General features: G+C 56.4%; 1 protein-coding gene across 1 annotated transcript; it reads right to left on the bottom strand.

Moving 5' to 3' along the window:
- Positions 1-5180: 5180 nt before the first annotated feature.
- PPP1R3B (protein phosphatase 1 regulatory subunit 3B) lies at positions 5181-6069 on the bottom strand. The gene has a single exon (XM_010215834.2). The coding sequence runs from the start codon at positions 6039-6041 to the stop codon at positions 5181-5183; it is 861 nt and encodes a 286-aa protein (XP_010214136.2). The 5' UTR covers positions 6042-6069.
- Positions 6070-10525: the final 4456 nt, after the last annotated feature.

Here is a 10525-nt window from a genome sequence, read left to right as displayed (position 1 = left end):
GTGTCCTGGGGAACGTGGCATGGACGGGAATGGTGTCGTAAAGCTCTGAGCGAGGCTGGACGGGGCTATTGTGCTCCTGTCCTCGGAACCGCCCGTCTCCATAGCGCCGGGGTGTCACCGCATGAACACCGAGGAGTTACGTGCCCACGTCGTCCTGCCAGCGACCATGAAGATGCAAAGGAGCCGCAGGGGACCACGAGCTGCCTGCTCCTCCGCGGGAGAACATGGGCTCTCCTCCTCCCTGCAAGCTCCAGGGATGCACCAACCCCTACCTAGACAACCCTCCTGGATATCCCTACCTAGATATCGCTACAGGATATCCCTATTTAGATAACCCTATTGAATAACCCTACCTAGACAACCCTACTGGATATCCCTGCCTAGACAACTCTACTGGATATCCCTACTAGATATCCCTACCTAGATATCTCTGCTGGATATCCCTATTTAGATAACCCTCTTGAATATCCCTACCTAGACAACCCTATCGGATATCCCTACTGGATATCCCTGCTGGATATCCCTACCTAGATATCCCTGGATATTCCAAACGAGATATCCCTACTGGATATCCCTACCTGGCTGGTCTTCTTGGCAAATAGTTCACTCCTTGCAAGGAGAGGAGCATTTTTTTTTCCTTGGGAGAATGGTGCAGGGACATGGTGGCATCTCCACCCTTTGGCTCATCAGCAGCTGTGGGGCCTGGACTATCTGCGGGGCTGGTGCTACCTGGAACAGAGACATCCAGAGATCCCTTCCTAGCTGAATCTATCCAGGATGTATTAAAGAGAAAAATATCACCACGATCTCAAGACACAAACATGCACCACAAATAGCTTGGAACCACCAAAGTGTCTGGAGAGAGATGTCCTTACTGGTTCATTCTGTTCTTACGGTCTTTTGAGCACACCTCTAATGGATATGAACATTTCCTCCTCCTTCTTCGCTCGCTTTATTGATATAGGATTACATTTCAGCAGCAGTAAGAGAGAGGGCCTGTGACTAACACGTTGGCTGGAGGTGCTTCCCTGCAGCCCTGTCCTAGGGTAAAGCCAAAGTGCTTAATGACTCTTTGGTGACTGCTCTGACTTATTTGGACTGAAGGAACATGCCAACTACACTTCATTTCCAACAAAGACATCCTTCTTTTTTTTTTTAAATACCTTAGGAAAGAGCCAAGAGTCATTAAGCATTGCTAACTGCACCTGGCACGTTACCCCTCCGGCAGGGAGGAGGCTGGAGGCAGCCTGGGACACTTTTCCTGCTGCTCCGTGGCCCTTGGAAGCCCCGCGCCATCAGAAAGAAAGGGCAGCATCACCGTGCTTTATGGGAGCAGCTCCCGGCCCCTCAGCAGGAGCCAGCGTGTGGGAATAATGGGATTATGCAGGACCAGGCTGAGGGCAAGGGCAGCGGAGGGTCCCTGCAAAGACCCTCTCGTTGAGGATGAGGAGCAGCAGATGCCCCTGGGCCCTCCCCAGGGTGCAGGGCCCTCCTCCAAGGAGCCTCTCCAGCAGTTCCGACTTGGTCCTGCTGGGATGCGGGTGCAGAGAGCAACTCTTGGGACAGCATCGCTGGGTCAGAGGGACCATGCGCTTTGCAAGGGCCCGGCCCAGCTTGCATTGGTGCCTGGACCCAAAAGCACCCCAAAAACGCTCCCCGTGGGGTTAATCAGCGAGCGCCCCGCGGCACCACGCCGCGCTCTGCATCCTCCGGCAACGCGCAGGACGGAGGGGAGAACCGCGCGCACTCGCGAGCTCCCCGGGCAGCCCCTGCACGTCGAGAGCCGCGGCCTCAACTTCCTCCTCTCCGGGCAGCCGGCGTCACAGGGGTTTCCGTCACCAAAGCGCTGCAGGAAGCGGCTGACTGGGGGGAGCTTGCATCTAGGCAAGGGTCACCGAGAGGGACACACTGCCCCAGTCAGCTGGGGACATGCTAGAAGGGCGGGAAGACAGGAAAAGAAAAAAAAAAAAAAAAAAAAGGGCATTTTTAACATTTTTTTTCCCCCTGCTCTGCTCCTAGAAAGGAGAAATTGTAACAGGGAACAGATTTCCAGCTTGCACCTCACCTTGTCACCATGCCTTTTTTTTCCCCTCCATGCAAGGCCTGAATGAAGGAAGCTGAGATCTTTAACCCACCTTAGCGAACGGCAAAGCACCCTGCAAAGCTGCTTTGTATTTAGAAAGCAAGAAACTCAGAAATAGCCACAAGCAGTTTCATTTCTGCACACTTCGGCATAGCAAGAAGCCTCCAGGACTCGCACTGTATATTCAAAACCAGGTGAAGTTCATGATCTAAGCCCTGTTAAACATTTACATCAGACCTGTCCCCCTTCTGCAGCAGCCCAAGTTTCCAGCCTACACTTTTACTGCAGTGACAACAGCAGTAAGCAGCTTGAGGGGGGGAAAAAGGGACAATTTGTTGCTTCTCTTTGGTATCCATGCCCAACCCTCCTAACACAATTGCACACCCCACTGCCAAGGCCATATGAAAGAGCTAGGGCAGACCTTGCATTGGATTTTTCCCCCCTTACAGTCAGCCAGGAAAAGGAAAAAGAGCTGATTGTGTGGCAGACTGCCTCAGGATAAATGCAGTAAAACCTGAAAAGGCTGTTCCCAGCCGTGCAAACAAGAGGAGCCCGGCTCAGGAGCAGAGGTGAGCGGTGAAGCTCCAGAGCTCACCCAGGACCAGCCGTGCTGCAGTCTCAAACCTCTGCTCCCATCAGCCTGAACCAGCATATTTTCAGAGTGAAACATCCCTTTTTTGGTACTAGAGGAGCCCATCCACAGCCAGGGGAGAAATCTGCTTTTCCACTAAGGACAAGAGAGCATCTCCCAAGAGGAGGAGCTCTGGGAGGGCTGCAGCCCTATGCCAAAGCAGGGGGAGCTTCCCACTGCTCCAGAGGCTCCAGGAGCCGCTTGGTACATTTTTGTGCGGCCAGGAAGCCAGGTGAAGAGGCAGCTCCTTCCCGGCTGGCGCAGGAGAATCCGCTGGGACACACGCAGCTCCCTGCCAAGGGCTGCTTTCCTTGCGGGAAGCGGGTCCCACGGGTGTTTAATGACAAACACAGCAAGGAATGTGGCCAGGGTTTTTGTTCCATCTTTATTTTAACAATCAGATAAAAACAGAACCACTTTTTTTTTTTTTTAAAAAAAGGAGAGTCATTACATTGCGATTATAAAGTGCATCCTTTTCATTTGAGTGTTGTGTACAAAAAATATCCTTTAAAAACAGACATGCAGAAAAAACCCCCACGAGGCACTTCCAGGCATAGAGGGAGGAGAGCAGCCCCTCGCTTTTACATTCACATTAGCAATGGAAAAGGGGAGAGGGGAAAAGGCCACAAGCAGTAACATTAAACCACTGTTGGTCAGAGAGTCAGTCCCAAGCCTCTCTTCCACGCACGTTATTGCTCTCCTAGCTCATCTTCCCTGCTCTTGCCTCAGCACACCGCTTCCATGGCCTGCAAGCATGCGGGCCCCAAGAGGAGATACCACCATCCACAGCACCCTGGACCAACATACCTTCCCTCAGGCCACCACACATGAGGAGAACACACACCTCTCCTGCCACCTGCATTTCAGAGCACTGACATCTCACACACTAAATCCTAGATTGGCATTGCTCCTATTTGCTTTATGGCTAAAAAGCAGCTTCAAGCCAAGCCAGGCAGCGGTCCCTTGAGAGGGACCCTATGGGGTGGTGCAGGATGCTGTCTGAACAGGGATGTCAAGGCTGAGGAGCTCTGGGCTAGCAAGCCAGTTTGCTGCCTGCAATTTAGTCAAGCACAGCAATAAGATGTAAAATGTTGGGATTTGAGAGAGGGAAAAAAAAGCAGCGACTGCAGGTTAGCCATGCCTTCCATGAGCTCTTCTTGACCCTTCAGCATCCCACTGCAATCTCAGCACATAGGCTATGTTAGGGCAGAACAGCTCAGAGGTGTTTGTACACAGCAGTCTCCAGAATTAAAAGCTAAGTTTAAAAGTTGAGTCGTCTGGTACTTTGCTTCTCTCCAAGCCCCTCCAACAGAGGCTATTATAGGCACCCCCCCAAAAATATACACAGAGCTTAGACACTAGAAAGAATATACTCTCTTGACCTGTTTCTACAAGCTATTTGCCCTTTGAGCATGGGGAGCAAGCTATTCTGCTCAGCTAGCACATGAGGAACATGGAGAGCAACCTGTAAACCGTTGCTGCTATCACACATACACTGCACTGCCAGGCAGGTCCCTCCCACCACAGTGGGCCTGGGGTCTTCTCCTATCACTGCAGAGAGCAAGACCCTGCTTTGCAGTTTGTGGAGGGAGAAAATTGCATTTCAGGGATCTGGAAAGGCCAGTGGCTGATTTGGATGGGGGACCGAGGGGGAAAAGCATCATCAGTCACTTATATTTTTAAAAATGGGAAGGTCCTGAAGAAAAGAGTCCAGGCTGTCAGCCCACAGCTGTTGGGAGCACCACACAGCTCTATTTTTAGCTACCACCACCACAGATATGATGAAAACCCTTCAAGATTAGCTGATAAAACAACCAGCGACTCTACGCACACACATTCCCCTCGGGGGGCACGTAGGTCTCCTAATACAGCGGGGTGACGTTCCCCACCGTGGTTGGGTTTTCATTTCCAAAGAAATAACCTCTTCCATGCCAAGCAGAGAGGATCCCGCGCTACAAGGCTGGGGGCGAGAAGAGGACTCGCCCCCCAGAAACTAGGCAGTTCATAAGTTACATTTCCCGACAGGCACAGCTCAGCTTTGCAGCAGGAGGGGCCCTGCCACCAAGCTCAAGTGCAGCACACTAAAGAAATACTGCAAAAATACTTGGAAAAAAAAGTTAAACAAGCAGCACACAAACCAACCACCACTAAAGTAGCTTAGACAGACAAGCCAAGCACAGCAGCAAGTGTCTCTGGAGACCAGCAGCTTCACGGAGGGACTAGCAGCAGCAAACGGAGCGGCACCTCCCGTTCCTTCGGCATCCAGGGAGCCAGTGGGCTGACTTAAGATGGGGGAGGCCGCCCAAGAGAGGCCAGGGAGGCTTCCCTGAGCCCAAGTCACCCTCCAGCACCCATCTCCTCTGGCAGGGCTCCGTGAAGCATCACCTCTTCCCCATGCAGTGTCTTCGCGCACGGGCCCGCGGACGCACCAGCAGCAGTTAGTCAAGCAGGATGCAGCCCCCCACGCTAGTAGTAGGGCCCAAGCTTCTCATAGCCCAAGTAGCTCGGCCACTCGGCAAAGAGGCCGTAGGAGCAGCGGGGGCTGCCAAACTGGTCAAAGGCACTGCTGAAGTCGGGGCCCCTCGAGGGGCAGAAGGCTTCCTGGGCAGACTTCAGTCCGGAGCGTGTGATCCTGTAGTTGGTGCCCTTGTTGCTGTCCCAGTACACCTGCCCGTTGCACTCAAAGGAGACGGCAAACTCGACCCTTTCGTGGGACGGGATTCCCTCGGGCAAGCTGATGTCAAAGGAGAACGTGTCCCTGTCGGAGCCCTCGTACACATCCTTGACGTACTGGCACGGGTAGTCTACAAAGGTCTTCCACGTGTCAAACGTCATCCTGACCCTCACGGCCTTCTCGAAGGCGAGGTTCTTCACCTTCACCGTGCCCGCCACGGAGCGCTCCTTGAGCGTGCAGTTCTCGAGGCACACGCAGTCCGTGTGCAGGCGGTTCCTGAAGTCCAGGTAGTCTGACGAGGGCTGCGCAAAGTCCAGCACAAAGCTGTCCCTCTCCACCGCTGTCAGCCCCACGAGGCTATCAATGAGCTCCGTGATGTTGAACGGAAGGTCCAGGGGGTCGTCGAACTCCGAGAACACCTTCACCATGGTGAGGGCGAAGCCCCTGCTGTCGGCAAACGACACCTTCTTCTTGGCCTTGCTTTCGGGGAAGGAGCTGGGCGCCTGCTCGGGGTCGCCCGGTGCTGTCTTGCTGCTCAGCTGGATGCAGGGCCGCAGCGGCTTGAGGGGCGCCGGGGCGATCTTGCAGGCACGCTTCTCCCGCCGCAGGGGCGAGGGGCACAGGTAGAGCTGCATCGCGACATCCACGGCCATGGCTTGCTGGTGAGCAAAGCAGTCCAGCACTCTGCAAGAGAAGGGCCGGCGTTACCAACCCGACCTGTCGGGTCCTTGCTCCACCACCTCCTCCCCACTCAAAGCAGTTTGACTTGCACCATGTCCACAAGTCCCTGGAGTTCCCCCACAGACAAGTATTGCATGGTTGGACTGATGGACCTGCTCAGAAGCATACTGGAGCAAAGCTCATTGCATCCTTCAAAAAAATGGGGGGGGGGGGGGGGGACAAAAAAACCCACTTCCCATCACAGCAGGGCCACAGTCACCTCCAGAGCTTTTTTTGACCCATAGCAAAAGCCACAGCCAGGTCAGGTTTTGCAGCCAGGGCAGGGATCATGACAGGTCCCAGCATTACCCAACACAGTATTTTTGCCATAGTTTTCTCCCTGCAGCGGGGGCTGTCCCCACACTTCTGACAGCTTTGCAGAAACAGGAACCCATTTCATCACAAGTGGCTCTACGCAGGTGACCTTTGGGAGGCCGAGGAAGCCCCACTCCGTGGGGTGAGCCACAGGTCAGCTCTGCCCGGCACGTTCCACCTACAGTGCTGGTCTCGCTCCTCAAACCTCTGCTCCGACCACGGGCTCATTCTGGTAAACCCACTCCCCTACCCAAGCTTGACTCAATGTCAAAGCCTGGATGTTTCCTGCAGAAGGACCATGTTGTGCAGTCCTCCACCATGGAGAGGAGGAGGATGTTTCCTCCTCTAGCATCAGCCCACACCACCAGGGATGTGGCAGCCCCTCTCCAAACACCACCCCTAGGGCAGCTTCTAGCATCCTGGTGGCTGTAGCCCTGAGGCACAGCTAGGCCATCGTGCGTGCCATTCCTTCCCTTACTTTGTGGCTGGATGGGATGCTGTCAGTGGGGTCACCTGCTCCCAAACAGGACATGGGTTTATTACATCCCCTTCACCTTAAGGTGTCCTTAATAAGACCTCCCCGCCTGGCTGCAGATCGCACTCCAGAGCATTGACCGGTGACTGCCGGCCCCGTGACGCAGCAGCGCTCCAGCTGCCAAAACCCCGCACGACCAGAGCAGCTGGGAGCTCCTGCCAAGGCGAGGAGGGCAGCGAGCCCTTCCTGCCCAGCACCAGCTCCTCCTCACGCAGGAGGCAGCCACCCGGCCTCACCTCCTGCCCTCGGAGGAGCAGGAGCTCACAGGGACCCTGCTTGTAGGGTGGGAGCAGGGGATCAATCTCCATAGGCTCACATGGGACATGGGGCACAGAGGCAGGCAGCCCTGTGCAGCTATGGAGGCTGCTTCCTTCTTCCTCCTCTGAAGAGGAGGAGAGGCCAGGCTCTGCTGCTTGCACCAGAGAGCCTCTTTCTGCAGCCTCACCCCTTCCAGAGGGGACATCCCTGCTCCCTCTCCCCACTTCCAACAAGGGGCTTGGAGTAAGGGAACTCTCCACAGTTATCCAAAGCCTCAGCAACTTTTATCCAGGCTCCCCCCAACCCCCTGCAGAGGAGCAGTGCTGGGACCAGCTGCAAGGAGCTGCTGGGTCCTCACTGTCATTTCCCAGGTTCTCCAGACCCAGGCAGCACAGGACTCCTCCACCCTCACTTCTGGGAGCTGTGCAGCCAGGACCAGAGGGGAGAGCCAGAAGCAATTAAGCTTCCCCTTCCCAGTTGGCATTAGCCATGGATCCCCCACCAGCTCCTTCCCCATGGAAGGGAGGGCAAGGACACCCAATCAACTCACCACAGCCCCAGGGCAGCTGCAAGCCCCCCGGCCCAAGCCGCCCAGCTCGTGCACGGAGGGGGAGGCCGAGCCAGAAACCAGAGAGCAGAGCAGAAGCCAGAGCAAACCCTGCAACTCCAGCCCCAGCTGAGACCTGGCGCTATCATCGCGGCAGTGACACGGCCAAAGCAGAACAAGGAAAGGCAGGGACTCGCTGCCAGAGGGCCCCGGCGGTGGGAGAAGCAGCCGGGGAAGGGAAGGAAGGGACCGAGCCCGCTCCGTACCTGGCGCAGTGCATGGAACCGCTCCGCGCTACCGCCGCCCCGCGCGCCGCCGCCACCGCCTTTAAGGGCCGCCGCAGCCGCCGCCGCCGTGCGCCGCAGCCAATCCGCGCGCTCCGAACGCCGCGGCGGGCCAATGGGAGCGCGGCGCCGCGCGACGGGGCGGGGCGTCCGCACCGCCCTCCCTCCCCGGGGGCGAGTGCGACCGCGCGACTGAGGGGTGTCCAGAAACGGGGCCCCGGTTCGGGGCAGCCGGGCCGGTTCGGGGCAGCCGGGGCGGGTTGCTGCGTCTTGGGGCCAGCTGCTGCCTCGAGGCTGCAACCCCCGCCCCGCGCCCCCAAAATGTTGCGGTCGTGGCGGGGCACGATCCCCTTCTGAGTGATGCTGCGAGGTGTGAACTGCACAGAGCGCCTTGGCGGGCACGGGGAAGCTGCAATTAGACAGATAGGAAACACTTTTATTTTATTTTATTTTATTTTATTTTATTTTATTTTATTTTATTTTATTTTATTTTATTTTATTTTATTTTATTTTATTTTATTTTTTATCTTTGCACCAACCTCTCTCTTTTTTTATTGGCGTTATTAGTGTTTTCTTGCTGCGAGGTGCTTGGGCACCCCGGCACGTCCGCGTCCCATGACCCGGGGCGGTGAGTGGGTGGGGAAGCTCCTCGGGGGCGTAGAAATCTCACAGGGAGGTTAGTGGGAAGAGGCTTCGCCTCTCTTTTTTTCCTGGCAATCCGCATGATGCAAAGCGGAAAATAAAGTGACTTTCTGGCCAGGGCGTTGAGCCTCGGCGTCTCCTCAGGTCCCGTCCGGGACGCAGGAGAGCCGTCCTGGCTCTGGCCATGGGGAGAGCGCCCGGCGCCTTGTGCAACGTGTCCAAGGCTCAAGGGCGAGTGTTGCAAACGGGGCCCCGCGGCGCAGGGGCAGCCGCTGCTGCACGCCGGCCCGACCTGCGGGCTGCTCACTTTAAAGTCCACTCGCGGCGCTGGGGCAACTCCCCGCAGCTCCTGCCTCATGCCCGAATGCCGACGTGGGGGTCGAGCGGGGCCTCTGGCAGGAGACAGAGCGGAGGTGCTGAGGTTGCTGGCTCGGACCTCCTGCTTTGCCACATCCCTCGGGATCCCTCGGGAGCTCCCCCAAGGAGAAGCTCTGCGAGGTCCTGCCGGGGGAGGGATGCCCATAGCTCCTGGTAACAGCCCCAGGCCTGGGCGCCCTCCAGGCGTTTGCATCCCAAGGGCCGAGGGTGCTGAGCCGGGCGGCCGGAGCTGCTCCTGTCCCAGCACCTAGTGGTGTCCAGAGGTTTTCACCAATAACCACGCACTCCAAGTCTCCTCCCTGCAGAAGCTGTTTGCTAGCAGCGAGGCTCCTCTCTGTGCTTGTCGCTGCACTGAAGCTACACGTGAAACGCGGCTGGAGATGCCAGGTTTGTGCACGTACCCAGCAACGTGTTTGTGCTGGACTGACTTCTCCTAACCTTGGGTGGAGGAGGCAGAATAGGCTCAGGATTAAGAACTTAAACCAAGTTTGGCACAAGTCTGTGTCAGCCCTTAGCAGCCTCCCGTCCCCACCGGGCCTCATCCTGCCCTGTCGGGATTTACCCCATTCCCGCTGCCGCAGGACACAGCAGCCCTGGCATCTGCACGGCTTCTTAAAGCTGCCTCTTTAAGCACGAGCCAGGGTGGCTATGGATAGCAAACGGTGGAGGTTTATGTCAGTCGCTCGTATATATAAAGTCAATCTTTAGGTAGAGGGTCAGAGGCAGCCCTCTTGAGACCTGAGGGACCCCTGCGTTGGTTGCACAGGGGCTGCACAGCAAGAAAGAGGAGACCTCAGGATAGTGGGTTGGCCCCGGCACAGCAGCACGGTGGCATCTCCATCCTCGAGGAACATCAGCAAGGCCCTGGGCAACCTGCTGTGGCTGCCAGGGTGGCCTTGAAGACCTGAGAGCTGCCATCTCAGCCGAATCCCTCTGGGCTTGCCTAGCTCTATGTGGAGCCATTGCCCTTCTCAAAGCCCCGGTGCTGCTGATGCTCAACGCATGACCCACAGGGATGCAGGGACCTCGCTCCTGGAAGTGGGGCTCTCAGGGGAGATGATCTGCAGGGATGCAGAGAGCAAACAGGAAACGGTGAGAGACAGGTGAGACACGGGAACCTCCTACATGGGCCTGGTGTGAAATCCAGCTTTGTGTGGTGCAGGGAAGGACGCAGGGATGACTCCCAGAATGCTCCAGGAAGGCCCAGATGCCTCACAGACTGGAAGCAACACATGAGCTCGCTGCCCTGTATCGGAGCAAACCCTCCCTTTATCAATTTATTGCTAATAATTAAGTTGCCCTAACCAGAAGCAGTTGGCTATCGCTAGAGCCAGGTTATGCAGGAAGGCAAACACGTGCCTCTATTACTAACGCGGGGACACATCTATTTTTGGCGGACGGCAAACAAGCCTATCTCGGGGGCTGTGTGCAAGCGACTCATCCCGCAGACCTTTGCCC

The sequence above is a fragment of the Tinamus guttatus genome, unplaced genomic scaffold (genome assembly GCF_059628265.1).
Source record: "Tinamus guttatus ecotype Peru unplaced genomic scaffold, ASM5962826v1 Tinamus_guttatus_pri_ptg000423l, whole genome shotgun sequence".
NCBI classification, from domain to species: domain Eukaryota; kingdom Metazoa; phylum Chordata; class Aves; order Tinamiformes; family Tinamidae; genus Tinamus; species Tinamus guttatus.
The sequence above is the reverse complement of the archived record's forward strand: the minus strand, read 5'-3'. Positions and strand labels throughout refer to the sequence as shown.